The following is a 23,735-nucleotide window of genomic DNA, read 5'->3' as shown; positions in this document are numbered from 1 at the left end:
ACCACCTTCATTTGCTTTATAATTCACTGCTGTTAATGATCACTAACACCATGTTACATGAGAGGCTGTGCGACGGCAACAGCAGTAGGTAACTGGCATTGAGTATTTTAACACGTTCTTGAGGTAAACCTGTAAAGTAAATGACATTGAAGAAAAACACACGTTTTTTTTCCTATTTGGTTTTAATACAAAAATCCAGAGATATCTTACATCGCCATCTCAGATATCATCTTTCACATTAGAACCCAAATTTGGAGGAAAAAGGGGAAGAAAAGAGATGGAAATGGTACAAATCCCAGATTCCAGAAAGGAACCAGGCTTCTGAAATTGAACTTGCAGGACAGTAGATGTCATGAGAATGAGGAGCCTCTGACGAGTCGAAGAGGTGATCTTGTCTGATATTGCTGTGATCCATTACCGTCTCAGGGTTTGTGCAAGTAGATGTACATCTGCACCAACACATGGCCAGTACAATCCAGTGGTAGCACACCTCAAAGTGAAGGATGTTGAAACATGATACACACGTGGTTCAGCAGCACCACAATGGGACTCTACTCGCACCCTTAATAGAGAGCAGCTATGAAAACAGAGTTAGTTCTTATAAATAATGAACCTATGCCATTCTCTGCCCGGAACTTCGATCCCCCATGACTCCAGGTAATAGAAACAATAAGAATTTGCTCTTGAATTGAAGGAGCACAGACAGTGTGCAGAGTATGTTTCGTTCCATGCCAGCAGCTTGTGCCTCTGCAGCCATTGATCGGTGATTTGTACAGTCTGTCACACAGCCAAGACATGCCTGTGGAACGGCACCCGGAGCGGACCTTAGAGGCTGCTTTGGTCATCAGCATCTCACTCTGCTCATCTACCAGCGTCTCATAGCACTGGGCTCCAATTATCATTAGATTAGTTTGGATTAAAAAGAATGAAGTGGGCACAGGAAGTGATGGAAGCAGCAGAGTCAAACTCAGCATGATGCATCGTCTATGAGCAAACGCCTAACAGTCTGTCTCACAGTTTTACCCAACAACTGTTTATTAATTTGAAAGTTGGTAGTTTTAAAAAAAAAGGTAAAATGACCATCCTATCGTCTTCCACTTCCCCTTCTTTACCACAATATACACAACTGCGCGTGCACGCACACGCGCGCACACACACACGCACACACACACCTGATTTCCACCATATGGGAGGGAGCCAAGCCATGCCGGGTCAGACCCAATTAAGCTAGACCAATGGACGAAATGTTTATTTCGATTTCCGTGTCTGGTTTGACAAAATTGCTGCCAGGCGTACCGCAAGGCTCCATGCTAGGCCCAATTCCTTTTCTCATCTGCCGTTGTTCCGACCTGCTTACATCTCATTGGCTATCTCCTCTGTTTCAATGGACACATCTCCGTTGGCAAGCTTGGAGCTCTCCTCATATCCAGGGGGCATAAAAGCTAGCGTGTAGGGGTACAGCTTGTGACACTCTGCACGGTACAACTCTGCTCTCTCCTTGCAGTCCCCAAACACGTTGCTTCGAAGAGTCTCCAGGACATCAGTGCAAATCTAGGGGGCAAGGACATAGAGTCAAGTCTTTGAAGTGCACTTACTGGGTATAGCCTTCACTGAATCATCCAGCACTGAGATTAAAACACAGAAACAAATACCAGTATTGTTCTGTTCTCCAGTGACTCATCAAGTGCAGCGGCCAACTCTGCAGCCTTGGTTTCGGTTGATGGATCCAGACACACCATCATCTTAGCAGCTGAGGAGAATTGTGGAGAGTGAGGTGATGCACAGGAACACAGACAGGTCAGGGAAGCTAGTGAGCAACCTACCAGCCAGTCGGTGTGGTATGGAGTTGGAGTGTTTGCTGAGGTAAGCCTGATTGAAGCTCTTTGGATTGCTGTCACCAAAAAGCCGGGTGATTTCCTGCTTAAGAACCGTGCCCACCACTTCCGGCAGCTCTTTGCTCACTGACACTGGACAGAAAAACACTGGTGAGGCGGGGAGATACGGCCCAGAGAAGAGATGTGAGCATGTAACACGCTACCTCCTTTGAAGAAACGAACCAGACACTGGTGCAGCCACGGGTGGTCTGGGTCAATGGCCACTGCCCTCTTCACAGACTGCAGCATCAGCAAGTATTTTTCTAATGAACCAAGAGAGACAAGAACTTCTGTAACAGCAGTATCATACAGTGCGAGGTGATGACCAGAAACAGCACACCCTTCACCGCACTGATTGTTGGAACCCAATCCTGACCAAATCATAAACAGAGCTTAATGATGAGGCACCATGTTTAAAAAAAAACAAAACAAAACATTTCCCACCTGCACTTGGACTAGGGAGGGGCGATAACTTATCGTCCATGACATCCCGGCAAAAACAATTCCCGCAATGAGAATTCTGCATCTCAAGATAAATTCAATAAAAACACAGCTCACTCGCAGCATTGGACTAGCATACATGACTGTGAGGGTGCACCATGCTCTTCAGGTCCGCAGTGTTTGATAGCCGACACTGGCATGTGACAGTCTTGGGAGAGAGTTGAGGCTTTGGTGGGCTATGGTTCACAATCATAGTTTTAAACTTATTTCTAATACAGGACACCTTTGATAATGACAGTGGTCAACTCTGAGTCTCTGGATAGGTGTTTGTTTTATTAAATCGAGAGGTCCTAATAGGTTCTCAGAAGCGGTCGTCTGCCTTAATGCAGGGTCTCACGCTGCTCTGGCACCTCAGCAAAACACCGTGGTGAAATAGCCGGATATTTGACAGACATCTGCCCCAGTGGCAGTGTCCTCTTCCGCGTCCCTGAATAAGGTTCACCGACTGCGGACACACTTTCACAGGCAGAGCTATTGCTACAATCCGGCATCAGTCAGGGACCATCAACAAATTCTAAAACAGCATATAAGTGAAATCAAACATGCCAATGAAAGACAACTTTAGGAAGGAGAATTGTGAAAAGGTTTCTCATTACACTAAACAGAAGACTGACAGTTTGTATAGTGATTGCAAGAATAGAATATGACTAAATGTCAGTTATTCACATAATTTCTATTAGTTCTTCAATAGCATCTGGGAAATAGAGAGTAGTAGACTGTTAAGAGACACAACGTACATTGAGATACATTGAGGACAGACAGCTCAATTTAACCCCTAAATAAAGCTGGCAGAGCTGTCTGTCAGACATGACGGAGAGATGTGACACACTGAATTTCTCATCTCTACACTCTCTACACTACTATTATATTTAAACATGAACAAATGACAAATGTTGGAAACAAATTCCACTAAGAAACAGTCGTCAGTGATAATTATTATCGCCTAAATTTATTTATTTTTTCCCTATTGCCCATGCCTAATCCAAATCTGTGAATCAAGTAAAACATTTTTTTTCCTACGTCCTCTGGATAACAACCAAAAAACAAACAAATGAAGAAAAGTGGCCTTAAAGTGTGCTGACAAGTGCTAATCAAGAAATGCTTGTTGCACTCCACCTCAAACTATATTTCCTTTAAGCAATCGAATTCAGAAAAGTAAAGTAAGCAATTCTGTCGTTGTCGAGGTATTAGTCATCATCACATTGTGTCTCGCCCAGCGTGTCGAGTCAGTCTCTTAAAACTAAGGTGCAACAAGTGGATCATCTTTTTTGATGACTTGGCATTTGCTGAGGACGAGCCTGAAGGCCACTTCCGTATACAACCACGCGTTGTGTCCTAGTCCAACACCAAAACACCAATTGTATTGTACGCAGCGGTAGGAAATCTTTGATTATTTGTTGCAGTGGTATTTCCAGCAAAGCTTACCTTTTCTGAAGTAGATCTCAAATGCCAGGAGGTGGGTGTCAATTCTGTCCTTGACCAGGTGCTTCAGAGGTATTAGGAACTTGACAGCTTCTTCCAGTGGACTTTCTACCTGTGAGGAGGACGTCAGAGCCAGGTGTTTGAGTTTCTTCACAGATGGCCCCTCTAATATCCAGCGCCTCAGTGACTCACCTTGACCAGTTTGTCAGGAATGAGCTCCTCTTTTGGGCCACCAATCTCCTCATCATCATCCTCCTTCTTTTTCTTCTGGTTCTTAAGCTGCTTCTCCTTTTCAGCATTCTTCTTCTCCTCCTCCAATTGTGCTTTCTTCTGGGCTCTCCGCTGCTTGTTCCGGAGTTTCTTAAGCTCTTTGTCCGAGAGGTTGGCTGTGGGGAAAAAGCAGGGTCATTGACACTCATGATGAAGGGAGATCTTCCACCACTGAGCTGTCCTCACCAGTGTCAGCCTGCAGTTCCTTGCTGTCATCAGTAAGAGGACTGTCGTGCAGGCTTAGGTATATCTGGATCGCAGTGACTGCGGCCTTGTAGTAGAATGGATGCATGCGGAGCACGTCCTCCAGCTTTAATAGGTCCACATATGAGCGCAAAGTCATCTTCCTCATGCAGTAGGTGTGAAAGTCAAACTGGTCGTCTGTGATCTCCACAAAATGCTGGGAACAAAAAAAGATAATGACACAGATGAACAAGATCCCTTCATAATAGTACACAAGTGAGAAACACCTTAACACTCTTACCCTTTCTATCTCATGGCACTTTTTCAGTGCTTCCCCAAATTTGTTCATGGCCTTATAGGCAAGAGCACACTCTGTTTGGAACCACATACACTGCATCTCGTTCAGGTTCTCCACTGCAGATGCTCCCTCCTGCAAAGCAACACCAATGTTAAGCCACATTCTTGGCAATAGGCTTCAAGTCGACCAGTGTCACGACATTTTTGATACACACAGGATTAACAAGTTTATTTAAACACATAAAACGTGGTTTCTTTTAACCAGCGTTGGCTCTGTGAAAAACCACCAAATCTATGTTTGTCCTTAGAACAATGTCATTAGGCCAATATTGGCAACTAATGCCAACTAATTAAATATCCATGAGTAGTATAGCATGTGTCTCATTGAGTGAACTTCTCACCCGCGTGAACTTTGAACACATCTCCTCTGCCTCCTTGATCATTCCAGCCTTCAGCATGTACTTGGCACACTTAGAGTTTATGAATCTGTCTGCTGTGTCCAGAGCCTGAGCCTCATCCATCCACTGAGCTGCTTCCTTGATGTTGCCAGCATGCTGCAGAAGGTTACAAAGTCAGTGCATCTGGAAAAAAAAACCTTGCAAACCTGTGCAAACCTTGTAAATTTTGGCTTTGATGAGGAAGAGTTCGATTAATGTTGGTGTGCTCTCGATGGCTGCATTGATGTACTCCAGAGCCAGCGTCTGTTGTCCAACAATGTCGTAATGCTGAGCCAGGAAGTACTGCACCCACAGCAGAGTAGTGGGCGGCTCCTCTTTACCTTCATCTGTGAAGCAGCACACAAACACCAGCTCACGTACAACTAGAGGTAAACAACAGACTGCAAAATTCTATTTCTTCTCACCATTCTGACTAAACAGACGAGAGCTTTTTAATGAGGTTTCGAACCCAACTACCAGCTCCTCAATAATGGCCACCTGCACAGGGGAAAAAGGCAAAGTTTACATGCAGAGTGAGATACAACTTCAGAACCTTTGCTACATGGCTTCGTCAGGTTATGATCATTTCATAAGATAAATCTGTTGAAAAGTGTCACCTTCTCCTTGTCATTATACAGAGACTTGAGAGTGGTGAAGACGGGTGGACAGCCCTTGCTGAAGTTCAACCTCAGATAGTGGTCCAGACACATTCTAAACTTCTCACCTGACAGAGAACAAATAAATAAATAAATTAAACGTGAACAGGCAGGTATGCACACACGGACGCACACACACATCAACCCTGTACACTGTGGAATTGTACATGGAATTGTGGTTGAAGTTCACAGATTATTCAGCATGAGGGCATATGAACAGCATATTTACTAAGCACAATCGAACTGCTCCAACAAAGTCATCGATTGTCTCTCAACATTGAATAGCAGTAGCTCTTGCACCATGGACACTTCATGAACAAGCTGCTAAGATGGAGCTACTATTGAGGAATACGAAAATGGCTGCACCATTAAGAAAGTTGAGTGGTAATCTGCGGGGAACCAGGCCTTTAGGGAACTTCTCCCAAGCTTCCTCATAGATCTTGTGTCTCTCCTCCACACTGCCTGCAAACAAAACAATTAACCTGTCAAGTAATGCAAGGCTATTATTGGAAAGAAAATAACAAAATTGATCCTGATTTTCTTAAATCACATCATACTTGGTTTCTTGGCTTTTTCCAGTCCGTGATAATAAGACCAGTTCTCTGGGTTTCTCTCCTGCAGGCGATGGTAAACTTCTGTGGCTTCATTCAAACGCTCCAATTTCAGCAGCAACTCCCCTACACACAGTGGAGGAAAAGTGACGGAATAAATATATACATAACGTTTTGTTGAGAATTTTCTACTGACAGACTATCTGGTTTTTATATGGCATTGAAAAAGGATCTTTATCTTTACACGTATTCTTCCTACAGTTGATAAATAAGAAATACATATATTTTCACACTATATGCCAATATTTGCAACACAAAATCTGATTCTGGGTTTTCTTTATTTTTGCTGACCTAGTATCAATACGAGAAATTAATAATACGACGGTATATGGTGTACTAAAAATAGTTTGATTTCCTTATTATCTGCCCACATTAACATTCACATTTCAGTGGCTGAAACTGCAACTTTTTGAAAATGTGGCCCAGCCTCCCGAACCTCTTAAATTTGACACTGAAAGTTGTCACACGACTATCTGGGATTGCCTAAACTTGAGCATATCTTGTATATTACGTCAAGTGTACCGTCCGACCTGATCATGATGTGCTGCCCTGTCAATAGATGTGAAAAGTGATGAAGGACCTGCTCCACCACCACCATTTCTAGAACATTTATGTGTCGTGGGGGTCTTGTCCAAACCCCTCCAAAACCGCCCTCATCACTATGGTCTTCGCCTCGGTATGTAACCAATAGCTAAGCCCGTTAGAGGGCGGAGCACGTATGACATAGAAATGTTCAGTTCTATGAATGTGTGTGAAGCCCTCTAACTGTTCGCCCAGCAGGCCGTGTCCTGTTGCTGAGTTCAAAGGAGGAAAGGTAGCAGCAAACAGGTTTTATTTATAATCATCCAATTCTCAGGCACGAGGTGGGGCCTCAGAGTGGCGAAGCCCATTAGAGGGCATGTATTCATAGACCTGAAGTTACATTCAGGTAACTAACATTTATGTCACAAGATGACAAATGAAAAGATAGTATTTGTTCCAATTATGTCTTCGTTGACTTGATGTCGGTGACCTTGTAATATTCCATGGTGAGGCTCTGTATACAAATGGTCTCTATGAGTAATATAAGTCATTTACAAATTCAGTGTTGTTATATCATTTCATTATCTAATAGCACAAATCAAAATCAAAGTCACAATTGTCTAAGTCACAGGCAATAAAGCAGGTTAATGCAACAGTGGTACGACAGTAAAGTTAGGCAGACATCACCATTTAGCTAAAAATGTCTTGGGCCAATTATGCTATTTGGATAGCGATTTGCAAGTGTGTTTGGCTCATAATCATATTTCTCTGCTGTAGGAAAGGATGACATAATCTCAACTGTACTGATAGGGTTGGTGACCTACCTCTCGTCTCTTCCACTGCCAGTTTGTCGCAGATCTGCTTCTCATAGTTGGATAGATGCTCTAACGCCTCCTTGTACAGTCCGGCTTCGCGAAGGACCTGGTTCTGGTACAGGAGCAGTTCACTGTACTCATAGTCGACCTTGTCTGGAGACGTCTGGACACACAACATATATGTTATCAATTTTCTTCTTATAATTTGTGTGAGGCAAACAGAACCTTGACCTTTCTCACCTGTTGTGTTTTTCTGAACTCTTCAATGATCTTGGCAGCCATCTCATAGTCTTCTAGAAGGTGATAGGCTATGGCGTAGCCAATCCAAGAGGCTCGCTGTGCTGGACGTAGCTGCAGCAGCTGATAACGCGTCTCCTGCAGATACATTGGAGATAAACTTCAAGCTACTCACAATCAGAGTCATCTTTATAGTCAGATATTTTCTTACGAAGAATTTGATCTCAGTTTTGTTCTCTGAAGAAAAGTCAACATAAAATCACATCTAGTGTACAAGGACAACATACAGTGTAAAGGTGGTTATTTGTGTACAGCAGTTAAGTTAATATAGTAATTTTCCTAATGCAGCTATGACTTGAGGGAAAAAAAGCACACAGGACAGAAGTAAATCAGAGATTACCCCCTTTAGTGAATGAGGAAACCTCCAGAGGGGGATATTCGGTTCCTTAGCGATTCTCAATGGGAAAAAGGACAAGAAATGGGTCGAGTAGTATAAATACACTTCAGGGATTTTTTTTGTGCCTATCACCAATACGATCACATGGATTGACAATGTATTTGAAATCAAAATGATGAGACCTTCTGTGTACATAATGTGAAAACATGAACCATTAAATCGTTTTAATGGTTCATGCAGACACTGTTCAGACACTTCAAGGTGGCAAAAATAGAAAAACCTTGTCCTGTCAAAAGGACAACTGAAAAACATTTAATTCAACGTGAGACGTTGCAGGTGAATCTCTAGAGACTATGCTATGTCCATGAAATATTTACATACTGTAGCGAGAGAGAGAGCACACATTTATGAAAGTTACACTTTGGATGTTTTCAAAAGTTTTAGATTCAGGTGGCTAACGTACGGTGCATCTGACTGCAAAACAGCAACGGCCCCGGTCGTTTCCATTTCTGTCTCTGCGTAAAGAACACCTGAGAAAGGCTGGTCATCTAGCTCGGTGAAATTAATAATTATTTCATATCATTCTGAATGTCACGCTCGGACCCACGGGTGTTGCTAAGTGTCAGCTGGGGTAACAGCCTACAGCTGAGGAACCAGCAGTCTCATGTTCATGAGCAGAAAACTCTCCATGCTCCGTCAAATGCTGGCGCTTTATATGGCGTTTAATTTGAAAGGCGCTTTCCTGCGCAGCATTAACCTGACGGATTGAAAAACTCTACAGCAGACATGACACTGCCGAGTGAGCAGCAGGGATGAATGAGCGCATCAACACCAGCGGGGCTTCATCAGAGCACCAGCTGTCACACGTGATCAGTTGTTGTGATCGGCAGTGACTGGTAGTGATCGGCATTCATCGATCACGCTGAAATCGGCCGATCAAGATCGGTGACCGATCGGAGCATCCCAAATAGATTTGTGTTTGATTTCAGATTAGAACAAATGTTTTATGATTAAATGTTTTATGATACTACTCGCTTCTTGATCGGTTTACACTGCTGCACAAATGACAAAGGAACATGAGTAACTGCTATTTAGAGTTCAAAAAGCTCTGTGGATTTAGCATCAGAGGAACAGAGTTGTGTGACTGATCTGGTACAGAAATTAAACCTGTGATGCCTGAACCATGAAACAGTTGACAGAGAGTACCAGTTCTTTTAAACACAGGTTTATATTGGTGAAGGAAAAAAAACATCAATGCACATGTATGCATCTCATTTAATACATCTGCTCATTGTCCTTAAATGGTCTTATTTAACAATATAAACATGACATCTAGCCATTAGCTCATGGTTGTTTACTGTCAATGATTAAACATAGAACACTATCACTATATACCATGATGTCAAAGGGGATCAGTGGTCCTAAATACGCTCCTCCACACTTGTGATTAGCTCTGTGAACGTGCAGCGACGGCAATGAGTCAAGTCAGACTTCACAGTCAGGTATCGACAAGAGGAACCATCACTATTATTTCTTAATGATTTGAGATAATCGGACAATTTAGAACGGGTGCTGAACGGGAACCTGCTTTGGATGCCCATACCAAACTACAGCTCTGTGTTAAACACTATGGTCCTCTCCAGGCTGTGTATGAATTAGGGGTGGAACGATATCGGAAGCTCCCGATTAGATACTGTTGCAATATTTGGCTGTCACATCATATCATATATAGTGTGGATATCAGGATATCACAGTATACGATATCTGCGATATCTGATATATTGCAAGAAATTCCATTTCATGTGAGTGAAAAGTTAAAGAAGTTAAAGTGCATGAACATTAATAGCATGACAAAGTGAGTGAGTAATAGTTCTCCTATCTAGTGCATGTATTGCCATCAGCTCTCATGCGCCACGCAGTTCAATGAACATATAACTGCTGCTGATGACGTCACAGTGGAAAAACAGCATACATTGTAGGCCAAGTGAAAGTTTGTTTACAACACAGTCGCCAGCTCTGTGAGCTGTTCGTTGAAGTTGAAGTCTGTCTGTTATACTTCAATCATGATGGAAAGAAGCTGCGTTATTAACTGCTTCACTTGTTCCCACGATTGTTCCCGTTTCATTGATAGAAGAGCCAAGGACTTCGGTCCCGGAATTAACAGTAATGTATAGCCAGGATAGCAGCTGCTAGACTTCTCAACATCACCTTGACTCAATTACTTGGCACGCTGGTGCGTCCACAGCAGTTTTGACTGGATAGTTTGAATAAAGAAGCTCGAAATCAAAGTGCGTGTGGTGCGGTTTTGTACGTTAATCCCACTGGTGTTAGCACCGCTAACGTCAATGTAGCCCATATCTCTTCACTCATTGAGGATTGATTTTGAGTTTCACAACATGCTTTCACCAAACACGTAGTAGTCCTTCTCAAACTAGCCGGGTCCGGTGCAGCAATGATAACTATTAGCAGTGCCTATGTTTATAACATGATGACAGAAAGCACAAGTCAGAGCCTTTAACGTCCCCGGAAAATGTATTTCAAGATGGAGCATGACGATGAGGCATTAATGCAAATAGAATATTCAGAGCGAACAGACATAATACGTTCCTGAATGGAATATACAGATTTTAAATTTGAACAACTAAAAATGCTAGGTAATCCACTATGTATGTTGTAGTAAAATACCAATATTCAATATTCCATCAGTGTATCTGTTATTTGCAAGATATTGTTCTCTGTATCTCTGTACCTAACCTTAACCCTGCAATAAATATCGTTTTTTTTCCCTCCACCCCTAGTATGAATCTGCGTGACCTCATTCTGAACCCTTCTCTGAGCAGGTGGGTCCACAGCTTCCTGACTGTCAGAGGACTAGTAGTTTGGTATCTCATTCCACTCACCCTCAATACCAGATCCCTTCCAAGGCTGCGTGCAGAGTCCCATGTTGTGCTCCTTGTGCACACATGATTGTGGGTTCAAATAAGCAAAGAATTCCATCATAAAGTTTGCTGACGATAGGTGATAACAAGGAGGAGCCCTAGAGAAAAAAGGTCTCCCACCTGGAGAGCTGAGATCAAGAGAGTAGTCCTCTCAGCTGACTATTAAAATCGACCGAACGCAGAACACTCATTGATTGTTTCACTATTGTGCTGAAGGGGTTTGCTCATACTGAAGTCGCATTGTCTTGGCAAACAAAACGAAGCCACACTTATGAGCACCGCAACCTGTCGCTGATCCAACTCCCTGGTGACTGACTGCCAGAGGTGGTGATGTGGAGCAATGTAGCGAGGGCAGCGAGTTGGAGTCAGACCTCAGTCAGAAACCAAGTAGAGGTACAGAAATGAACATATCTTAATGATTCCTGAGAATCTGATCATTTCTCACTGCATCTACCAGATCTTGATGCCTGTGTGCGTTTACACAAACAGCTACACGACACATTGTCGCACAGATTGACATCAACATATTTTTGACGTTGACGTTATCGATGACATCAACAAATCGTTGCAGCCCTTGTCACGAGCCTGAAAATTTGTCAGCCAGCCCGATCACTCTGGACATTCTCGCCTCTCCTTGCTGTCAACAGGCCACTGGTGACGTCACCTGAGAACCAACAGGCCATCTGTCGACTGAATGAAGAGCCTGCATCATTTCCACACAACTACTTTGCACGCTTTCATACTTTGATGTTTTATTACGTTTTATTTTCAGGTACTGCACTACATGTAAAACTATAAAACTGTTTTATTGGAGCAGGGACAAAGAATTTCACCTCGTTTTGTACGATGCACATTGTATGTGTGATCTTCAATCTTTCATTTTCTACCTCGTGATGGCACATTCTGTAACAGTATTAAAATTGAAAAGAAAAGCAATTAAGATTTCATTTTCAAAAGCTACTGCACTTGACGGTTAACAAATTTCAATTTCAATTGTGAATTAGAAAATGCTTTTTAATTTTCAGAAGGAACCTGCCTTGTCTTTGTTTTCGGTAACCACCCCAAATGCATTTCACATCTTCCTTCGCAAGTTTTTTTTTTGACAAAGCTAAAAAGAAAACATTGCCTTTTTTCATTTTCATTCCTGATACACAAAAATAGTTCATAATTGAAATTCAATTGGAAATCCTGAGGCGCGAAGGGAAGTGGCGTTACAGGCTTGACAAAAAGGGCTGGGATGCGCGAGTACTAGCTCACAGTTGTCAGAGCAACTGACAGATCTGATCATTTGTATCAAACAAGCGAGCAATACACAATATGAAACTTTCAATTCAGTGCCTTACGTTGAAACTAAACTTGTGTTCATCATCTTCATCGTTATCATTTCTCACGGATTGACGTAAAGTAATTTTAATTCAGTGGTGCAGAAAGTCATCCCGAGACGCTCCGGTCTCAACACAGTGCTGCAGACAGACCCCTGGATAATGGCAAGCCTCTGATTGACTACCTGTTGACTTGGTATGAGGACGCAGTATCTGAAATACACTTAGCTTCCGTTTATTCCAGGATGACCGTCCACTGACATCACAGAAGCGCAATCTGTGACTTCACATAGCTGTAGGCCTGCACGATTCGGGGGAAAATATGAATCACAATTTTTTTTTTGATTGATATCAATTCTGTGTCACAATATTTTCCCTCATGAAATCTGAAATTTATTGCACACATAAATCATGACAGAACAAAGTTGTAGCACCAAACATATGGTATTTGAGGTACTGATAAAGATTTCTAGTAAGGATGCTCCGAACAGGGTTTTTACTGCTGATCACATGGATTGACAAAGTAATCAAAATGAGCCCTTCTGTGTACGTGATGTGAAAACATGAACCATTAATTCATTTTAATTCAGACACGTTTTAATATACCTCCCTAAGAAGGAAAAAAATAGAAAAAAACGTTGCAGAATGCAGCAACTATTATGTGAAACGGACAACTGAAAAACATTTAACGTAATGGGAGACGTCTCAGTTTGGTGAATCTCTTGAAACTTTCCCTATATTTATTTATCCTGCCCACTTGTACCGGGACTCCGAGACAGAGAGTATTGCATTTATGAAAGTGTCCAGTGCGGACGTTTTCAAATGTTTCAGATTCAGGTGGCTGACGAACGCTGCACCTGACTCCAAAATGGCAACGCATCCCTTTGTTTCTTTCTCTGCATAAACGACACCTGAGAAAGGCTGGTCATCTAGCTCCGTGAAATTACTGATAATTTCTTGGGCAATTGGCGTTCTAAATGTCACGTTGGACCAGTGGGTGTTGCTAAGTGTTAGCAGCACTAACAGATGCTGAGGAACCAGCAGTCTCACTTTCATGAGCAAACTTTAAATGACCGACTGAAAGAACCATCACAGCAGACATGCTGCTGCTGAGTGAGCAGCGAGTCGTGAGGAGCGGCTGCATCACAACCAGCGGGGCTTCATCAGAGCGCCGGCTGTCACGCGTGATTAGTTGTTATGATCGGCAATGACAAGCAGTGATCAGCATTTACCGATCACGCTGAAATCGGCCGATCACAATCGGTGCCCAATCGATCGCAGCATCCCTAATTTGTGGTGTTACCTTGCGGTGCTGCGAGGAGTGAAAAACGCGTCTTGCAAATCACTTGAGACTAGCGCTCATCATCCAGTTTAAATCCAAAATACAGCCACCGAACCGAATTAGAGCCTTTTTTTAGGAACAAGTTTGTTTTGAGACTGATTAGTGGGCTGATTCTGATGGGAACTAAGAAAGAAGTGGTTTGCAGCGCCGTTTGGGAGCGTACAACTCATAAAGGAAAGTTGCTTTTGTGATGCAAATCCTGTCGGTTTGTAAAGTCAATGCAAGCTGAATTTTATTGACAATTAAATCAGACAAGGGTGAATCGAAATCACAATTTTTAATGGTTTATCGTGCAGATCTATACAACTGTATTGTATATTACACATGAAATACACTACACATTTAGTTTAGATCACGACAACATGGAACGCTGAACTGCAAACTTTAGATTATGCATAGCTCGCTTGTTTGATACGAAAGATCGGCGCTGTCATCTACTCGCCTCAAACTGACAAACCAACGCTGGCGCAGAGTGACCTAAATTAGTTTTTCTTTTGGATTTTAATTCTGTCACAGAATAATCAGTCAATATACTTCACAGCATGTGTTCTTACTCTTGTGAGTAACTCTTGAGATCAGTGCATTCAGGTACTCACCCTGTAGCCCTCCAGGTCTCTCATTTGGATCTGGAGCATGGACAGGTCACGGAGGATCTGCAAGTTATCCTTGTCCCATTTCAGCGCATTACGGTAACACTTTATTGCCTCGTCATACTTCTTGTCAGAGCGCTGCAGTAAGCCATACACATGCCAGCCTGAGATGCATTGCAAGTTAAGGATGAAAAACAACACTTTGGAATTTGGTGCATGTGTTTCGAGGTGCAAAATGCTGCCAAGTTGTGCTGACTATTGTAATATTGGAATAACTCTGATAACTTAAATTTAAACAAAACATTTAAGTTTGACCAAGTGATAGATAACACAACAACAATCAAAAGTTCTGCAGTTGTATATCCTCTCTGAAATGATGAAAGATATCAAAGGTTCAGAAGGAAATACTTCCAGTTGCTTCAATGTTCACATTAACAGAAAATTATTACCAATGTCTACTTGTCAGAGAGAAAAAAAAAATATAAAAACAGGGCGCAACTCAGACACCTTTGTCACATTTCAGACAGTTTTGCACGTCAACGACAGACAAATCTCAATCATTCAGCGGCACTGTTTTGATGTGTAACCTCATTGAACTATTAGGTAGTACAGCTTTTAACTCAAGTAATTTCCAGATTTGGTCTCAGGCTTTTCACACTGCAGCTTCTGTCTCGTACAGCCTGAGTTCCATTCGCCCGCTGCTGTGCAGCCTCGCACCTCTGCACCTGCGGTGATGTCCTTTTTTTTTCCCCCTCAGCAGACGCCGCTCCACGCAAAAAAGCTGGTTAGTGACCCACAACGAACATGCCTTCACGAAGTTGTCATCAGCCAGGTGACAACCTATTTATGACCGTCGGCTTGACCACCTTATTTCTCTGTCACTTCTAAACAATAAGAGTCATCGTCGCCTCAGATATTAACTGATGACGGACCTCTGCCATGGTTGTAACAGAATGTGGTGTTTCTCAGCCAAAAGTAAACATGTTGAAAAACTTATGTTGATTTTACAAGGAAATAATAATAAAATCCAGGCTGCTCGCACAACAAGTTAAACAAGAGAGAGTGCACAGTGTGAAAAGCCCCTTAGTCGGGAGTCTACATTTTGACAAAAAGAAATAAATCCAATGATCCATATTTGCTTGACTGACAAAAGTTTGCCTCTAATGAATAATCCAATCATGAAGGCTAAATTAAAGTTGTTGAGTTAGTGGGGCAGCACTTAGGGTCAGAGTTTGAGGCAGCACTTATCAAAAGGGTGTGTGAGCAGGTTCCCCCCTGTCAATGGAGACAGAGAAATAGGCAGACAGAGGGGATGTGCTGACTCAGCTTCACAGAGACAACACAATTGCTGTGTCTGGTTCAGTCACACACTACCACTATAAAGTCAAATGTATATTTCGAGCAAAGAAACGGAACATATGCAAGGATACAGACATGGCTCTTGAGGTCGTTGCGGAGGCCTCTCCTTACAAGTTCATAAGCCTCTTCCTTCTTCCCGAGACAGTTGAGTGTCAGGCCCTTCATCGCTAGGGTTTCTGTTAAGACAGACACCATGAAAACACAAACCCAAATGGACAGTTCCTCACTGTCTACACAGTTATTACTTACCTCCATGTTCTGCAAATTTTGGGTTGGACAGAATTTGTTTGCAGAACTTGAGCCCGTTTCTGTATTGTTTGTGTTCGTAACATCGCTGAAGGGAGAAAAAAAAAAGAATACTGTTAGGCCAGGGGAAAAGTATTATGGCCCTCCATTTAAAATAGTGGGTGTAATAATTTATTCTGAGTTGGGTTGTCCCAAGAACCGTTACTTCACTGCCAAATTGACACAAACACCCAAATTTATCGACACCAGCTTGTTTAAGCCGTTAGGGATGAGCAATATGGACAAAAAAAGTTATCAGGATAAATGTAATTTCTGCAATAACGATAATTATCACAAATATATTTTCATTCCATTTCATGTGTTGGACACACAGCACAGTCTCTCTAGAAACAGTTTTATGATGATAACTTGATGATAACTTCTTAGTGGAGTGGAGTCTTCAACATCATTATTTGTTGATGGTCCCTACCCGGGTGATACCGGGTTGTAGCATGAGCGCTGCCTGTGAGACTGTGTGTGTCCGCCGTCAGTGAACCCTAATCAGAGACACGGAAGACAACACCGCTGCCAATACCGGAGCGGATGTCTGTCCAATATCCAACTATTTTCACCACGGTGAAACGAGGGCCGCATCAGAGAACCTATGAGGACCAACACATCTAATAAAATAAACACGGAACCAGAGACTCAGAGTCGACCAGTGTCATTAGCAAATGTTCCCTGTATTAAAAGTTTAAAACTACAATCGTGAACCAAAGTCCAGCACAGTCTCCACAACTGTCACACGCCGGTGTCAGACGCTGGAGAGCGTGGCCCGCTGTCATTCCTACAGCATGTTGATTCTTCACTAATGCAAATTATATTGACGACTATATGAAAAATCCATCCATCATAATTAGTATTTTTATCATGAAAAAAAAAGAAACCTGCAATTCTGAATGTATTTATTTTACCACTGTCTGTGTGGCACCATGGTATACATGTAGCAGATGCATCCTGATCTGATGCTCTCCACGGTTCTTTCCAGTACTTCCGCCAGGGATTTTGACCCCTTACTCTGAGATTTCACTCCACACACAGAGATTTTCTACTGCTTTTCTCAACATATAGTGAAGAGTGACTCGCAATGTCACTGCTAGGGATGTAACGGTATGGCAGTTTCACATATCACTGCATTATTATCATGGTACTGTGGCAATGTGTACAAATGTTAAAAAAAAACGTAAATACAGAGAAATTATTTAAAAGTGACCTATTTAGGAAAAGAAATGTAGGTTTTTCGAAAGAACAATAATTATTCAACAAATCAGCGTCTTTTTCCTGCTTCAAAATAAACCAGGCGTTGCTGGTTTCGCAAATCAAATACAAATTTAAGAATATCACAATCAAATGTAAAATGTGTAGATCAAGTGCTTCTGAAATACTTTGTGCCACTGTAAAGGACTAAGAAGCAGCTCCCAGCCTCACTGGATTTGATGCAGAACATCCACACCATGTGTGGCCTGTGACCAGGCTTTCAGGTAGGGCATCCAAAGCCACGGCCCCCAGCCCTAAACATGCCATCAATCACTGCAAGCTTTCATGCTGCGAGTGTGGCGCGAGTGTGGCAGACAGACGTTTTTCATGTAAAACAGTGGGGTGACACTACAACCAAGGCATTATACAGGCAATAATAATCGGACATAGGGCTGGTGAATGAATTGAGTTTTTAATCGGGATTACGATTATGTCTTCCACCGATTATGAAAACGTGATAGTCGTCATGACACGATTATTTAGCTGGACACCCGTCTCCCCAACTTCTCTCATTATGTCCCGATGCACCCAAATGCTGCACTACGCCTCGTCCAGAAGGCACAGTGACAGGCTCTGCCTGTCTGCGAGAGTGCTACACGGCGTATTGGATGGTAATATTAGCCACTGATAGCTCCCGACTCGGTACAACGGCGACATGGTATTCAGCGTCAGAACCTCAGAGGAGTAGACAGCGTTCTGAGTCACAACCGCAGTGATAGCTGCTTGTTGGAGATGTTTCGAAAACCAATGAATATTTGGAAGTGGATAAATGCATAAGAACAATCGCTCGCGCACAACCTGAGACAGGGGTGATGAAAACAAGCACTCCATGTCATACATCAAGCTGCAGAGACGCAGGAAGAGTGCTCAGATGTGGAAGTTTTATAATTTAACGAGTGACTTTTCTTATGAGCTCATGAAAAATTACGAAAAAAAAACTGGAATGTGAAATCACTTCTTACAACATCAGAACCACAGAAAAATCTATGCATCCCAGTCAAGTGCCAGCTCAACAAATATTTTCTTGTCTCCACTGTTCTCTTAAACCCAGACCTTACAGACTGGAGTTTCTAGAGAGAAACATTTAACCTACATGACGAAGGTTAAATATAACTGTTAAATTATTGTTTACATTTTACACTTTGTTTTATTGTAGATCATTGTTCAATAACGTCTGAAACTTCCATGACTGCAAAACATAAAACCGTTAATAATCGAGATTATGACATGAATCAAAATAATCAAGATTATCATAATCGACCAGCCCTGATCGGACATTTAGGGCGTCCTGCTGAGAAAAAACTGGGCGTCCATTTTTTCATGGCCTGGAGTGCACCATGCTTGCAGCACTGGCGTCAAGGTTGGCAAAAATGCAGTGGCGATGTGCAACTGTTACATGTAGTGGAAACCCTGCTTTTCTGTACTGGCCATTATTATAGCCCTGTGGTAACAAAAATGGTATCCAGTATTGAATCTTCCTGGGTATCAATATTTTGCTAGTGTAGTATCGTGACAACGCAAGTTAAATTCAAAGCGATCTTTAGTCAAGTCTGAATCACATTTAAGAATAAGGAAACATGCACCCAGAGGCAATTCAGGTGAAATTTCAAACCACAAATCTGCATCCTATGGGGTTTTTGTTTAGGTACACTTGTTCAACCAACTTCCAACTATGAAAATGAGCCAACTCACATCACACTGTCAGCGTGACTGACCCACAGCAACAACAAATAGACTAGCTTGGCAATACTTATTCTACGTGAGATTCTCAAGAATCAGAAAAGTAGTTAACCAGTATCCTTTGAAAAACTTGGCCACTTGTCAGAATAAATGTTAAGTTGTATTCAACCGAAATAATCTGAGCAGAGTATAAATACAAGTATAAATCAATTCTTAACTGACAAAAAAAGTAGATGCTGACACTGACAAACCAGTGAGGACGTCCAGGGGAAAAATAAATAAATAAATAAATCATACCTACCGAAACCGCACTTAGATGGAGTTGGCAATGATAGACGGCTCAGGCAGAATTTGGTGATACTGCCGCACCAACAGCGCATGATCATTACGAGGCAAAGTAACTTTGTGGACCTCATAGATGCAGAATACACTATACATGCGCCACGTCGCCAGCGTCTTCTTGTGGTAACTAAACTTCATTTCAAAACGCATTTAGTCATTGTTATCTGTCAATACATGCTGCACTTAGTTCATTTTACTACTCTTTTGATTCTCTCTCTCCTTGTGCCTCATTTCTCCCTGTGAGGTAACCAGTTTCAAGCTGGTGCTTTCAGAACCTGGAAGTGGCGCAGAGTCAGAGTGGAATGCAACTGCCACGGACCGTTTGGTTGATAATTCAAATGAAACATTCTGGTGAAAAAGGTCTGGTCACCGTGTACATCAATCACATCTCTGTCATTCAAAAGTTCACTCAATCACGGCTGTGTGCCGCGCTGATGACAAGGGGTGTTCAGGAGCTAAGCACAGATGAGGATATAAAACTTTGAGCATAGTGTCAAGTCTCACAGAGACACCACTGTCATTGTGGTGGTTAATCTGACATGTGCAAACTGATTGTAGCTGGCACCAGTTCCAGCTGCATCATTTACACGGAACAAGCGCCCAACTTGTCCACTTTCAAGGTTGGCTTTGGTCAACTCTGATGCCAGTGCCAAGTAAACCACTACATCAGCAAAGAAAAGATATTATTCAACCACTAAATGTGTCCATGCATGTGTAAGCTGTACATACACAGGTGTGATTCAGTTTGTAGAGCACCTTGTCAAACGGTTACTGAAAGGTGATATACAGCTAAAAGTGTTATTCAAACTTATTATTATTGACATTACTATTATGCCATTAATGGGTAGTTGCATATTGATTCATGTCTGTTTTCTAACTGTTATTGTAAAAGTTTCAAAATAGGCATTACACACTAATACACAACCAAGCTCCAGGAATTTGTTAAACTTGCTCTACCAAGACTGCAAGGTTAAGCACTAAATGTGCAGGTGGCCTCCGAGACCTTTCAAAGGTTAAATTTACATCAGCCCTCTATCACCTTTGAGTAAATACATTAAAATAGTTCAATACTGCCTACTAAACACAATCAAGAAACACAGCAGCAGTCGTAGTCCAATTTTGAAACGTTATACTGAGTGACATTTTAATTGGTATTTGATTTGTACGACAGGCTAGACAGAACAGTGTAGGTCGGGAAGTATGTGGACAACCATTCTGCTGGATGTCGTCTCCGCCAGTAAACACAAGTGTACTGTACCACTCCACAACGGCGGACCTCACGCCTGCCCGGCTGCAGTTAAATGGCTGCCTAGCCCGCCGGACCTCTCCCAACTGAGGACTCACGAGGTAGCAGAGTGCAACTTTCATTTGGCTAGTCCGCGTATGTCAGCTGCAAACTCGACACAAGTTTGAGAATTAATAGCAGACAGAACTGACCGCTATTCCCCGACGAAAGCAGCAAGCAATCGCGGTAACAACATTCGTCAAGCAAGTAAGAAGTAGCTCCGAGGCTAATTGCTAACACAACTCGCGTTAGCAAGCAACCCTATGAACAGATAGCAGTCTCTGTGCAAAACTAAAACGGCGATTAAGCGCAATACGGCACACAACGTTGAGGCAACAGCAAGGGCAATAGTCTTAAGTTGTGCTGCACTCGCATGATGAAGAAACATGTCGCACCATTTCAGCCCCACGGTGACAGCGCAGAACAGGGCCGAGCTAATGCTAACAGTCCGCCGGTGGCTGTAGAAAAGCGATCCGGTACCATAATAACAACCGTTACACAGTTTTAAGCATCGAAGCAATAACTCACCAGAATCCGTTTGAAGAGAGCGTTCTCTTTCGGTGGTAGAGTGACTGTAGGCATTGTTGCAGACGAGCTTTACTGTCCACCTCGACCTCAGCACATGTAAGCTAAAGTTAGCACTGGCAGAACAAATGAATCGATCACAGAGCAGATCGGCTGCTCCGCTCCACTACTCTGACCTCGACTTGTTCTTTTTGGCCAAAGCGCAGTTCCACCCAGTCAATATTTCTGTCGCTACTTTTCTTCCTCTCGCTTCCCCATACCAAACTAGTTTTCATGAACAGACGATTGATTTCTGAACATTATGCGAACAAAAGGGTGAATGCATTTAATATCGGTGAAACTGACGCAGTGTTGTCGCCAGTTACGGCAAACAATAAAGATTGATGTGGTGAATATAACTCACCAAACTGTGACATCATTAGTATGTATACAAATATGCATTACAACCACTGCCAGTAGTCACACATATTTATATACTGTCGGGAGGGGGGGTCAGAAATCAGTGCCACGCAAGTGAAATTGAAAGTGTAAACACTGAAACGGTTTTTCGGGATTTACTTTTTTTCCGAACAGAAGATTAATTTTCAACAGCATGACCATCATCTCGCTCGGTACTTGGACTGTTTTCAAATCATTCAACTCTCATTAGAGGGCGCCATAACTGCGGACTGGCACGGTCATTTTGTTTGACATTTCATCAAAGTCAACTTAAAATAGGCGAATTTATGGGTTCATTGCTACCTATCCAGGGATTGGAACCCATGACAGCCCACTACATGGTTACCAGAGAGCCAGTCAGACTGGATGGAGTCTTGTCATCCTCTACCTGTGATGCGTTGATTCGTGCCACAGTCACGACTCTGAAGTGTGTGAGGAGGACGGTGTGTGTCTGTGAATGCTTGGCTACATGGTGAGACACACTGAGTAGGACAAGTGGCAGCACCGGCAGTGTGCTGAGCTGCTGCACATCCCTGTCCTTCATCCCAAATAATCCGAGACACGATCCCACATGCTCAGGAGAGTCATCTGGCCCCAGATCTACACATTCAAGTGTGTCTGAGTCTTCCCATCAAGTTAAAGAGCAGATGACAAAATGACTTGCTTAGCTCTTGGGTTTCACTGGAGGTTAAAATTCCTGCTCACGTTTGAACATGGGTAAGCAGGGGATCCTGCTTACCCATGTTTCCCACAGGAACTTCATTCATGGCCATCTGCAGTACTGGCAGAAATGGATCACCACACCATGCTCCTGTGAGTTTCTCTTAAACTCTCATTCATTAATATTGTTTTAAATCTGTGTACTGCACAACAGGTGCACACATTTAAGGGGAGGAAGCAGTGTATGAAGTCTGAGTTTGCCATGAGTCGTGAATGAAACTGTGACCATGCAGTAAAAAAAAAAAAACTGACTTTGCATCCGATGCATCAACTGTGGGAGAACTATTTGCTCAAAACAGAATCAATTCTTAATCTTTCCAAACATTAAATTCTTACCAAAATTCTTGTTAGGATTTCAACCAACTGTGGAGCATTTTGTTGAGTTCCATGACTCGTGAAAACACAATACAATACAATAAAAGCCATGGTCGTAAGTAAGTGGTAGTAGTAATCCCGTAAGTCAATGAGACCAGTGAACCAAAGCAGTGAGAATGTGTTTAGTTAGCCCCCCAAACCACCTTGTGAGGGAAAGTGTCTGAAAGCTTGGCATTCAAAACAATGAGTGATTTATAGAAGTCAGCAGTTGATTTGGAAAGGAAGAATGGGCAGCTCGTGGCAGGCCTGCGGCTACTCAGCTATGATTAGATCTGTGGACAAAAGCAATGATTTTCAGTCTCAGCAACTGCCATGAGTTGTACTTCCACCACTCCAGTGATGAAGACTTCATCAGCCACACAGAGGAGATAGTGAGGCTTAGGCTGGAGGGAATCGTACCTCCACTGTGCTCCACCTTTTACTGCCCTTAGTCCTCTGCTCCCTGTGTCCTGTCTATGCTAAACATGAGTAATGATGTTGTCATTGTTCGTCTCCATTTGTCAATGTCATGAGTGTGTAGTAACAGTGGGGGTGGGGAAGAGAGGAGGGTGTGGCTTGCACAGGAAAAAGGTATGTTTTGGAAATATATGTTGGCATGGCTGATGAGCTGTGGGTGTATATCCCGAGGCTCTAGAGCTGCATGGGGCTCTTCAGTGAATGAGTACTAAGAAAGGTTGTTTAAGGTTTTCGGTTGTTTTTGAATGGAATGCTCCATGAAGACTACGCTGCCAAACAAAACCCATTAAAAATTGAAACAAACAAACAAACAAACAAGCAGGTGTCTATTGCTGGTACAATAACCACGATGAGGAAGTGGCCAAGTAACCTACAACAGATGACTAATTAGACGATCTTTTGTTGAACTGTTTCAATGCCACATCCACCGGAACAGTCTCACATCATTTGTCCCATGTTTAGTAAAGGATTGATCGTTCACATTGGACACAAGGGCCAAGGATGTATCTTTAGAGGCTTATGTGTTAATTTGAATTGAAATTCTCCTGATTATTCCATCAGGTCACAATCTATAAGGGAAGGAACGGGGGGCAAAACT

General features: G+C 42.6%; 1 protein-coding gene across 1 annotated transcript; it reads right to left on the bottom strand.

Moving 5' to 3' along the window:
• Window positions 1-177: 177 nt before the first annotated feature.
• LOC128754370 (N-alpha-acetyltransferase 15, NatA auxiliary subunit-like) lies at window positions 178-21,299 on the bottom strand. The gene is made up of 20 exons (XM_053856941.1): window positions 21,152-21,299; window positions 16,024-16,108; window positions 15,846-15,950; window positions 14,422-14,579; window positions 7,829-7,963; window positions 7,598-7,751; window positions 6,198-6,317; window positions 6,007-6,102; window positions 5,602-5,708; window positions 5,410-5,482; window positions 5,162-5,331; window positions 4,949-5,101; window positions 4,552-4,680; window positions 4,254-4,467; window positions 3,990-4,183; window positions 3,801-3,909; window positions 2,039-2,137; window positions 1,824-1,967; window positions 1,653-1,750; window positions 178-1,551 (listed from the first exon to the last, which is right to left on the bottom strand). Exons 1-20 carry the CDS (start codon window positions 21,203-21,205, stop codon window positions 1,354-1,356), a joined length of 2,595 nt encoding a protein of 864 aa, XP_053712916.1. The 5' UTR covers window positions 21,206-21,299; the 3' UTR covers window positions 178-1,353.
• Window positions 21,300-23,735: the final 2,436 nt, after the last annotated feature.

Source organism: Synchiropus splendidus, chromosome 2 (assembly GCF_027744825.2).
Source record: "Synchiropus splendidus isolate RoL2022-P1 chromosome 2, RoL_Sspl_1.0, whole genome shotgun sequence".
In the NCBI taxonomy this organism is placed as follows: domain Eukaryota; kingdom Metazoa; phylum Chordata; class Actinopteri; order Syngnathiformes; family Callionymidae; genus Synchiropus; species Synchiropus splendidus.
The sequence above is the reverse complement of the archived record's forward strand: the minus strand, read 5'-3'. Positions and strand labels throughout refer to the sequence as shown.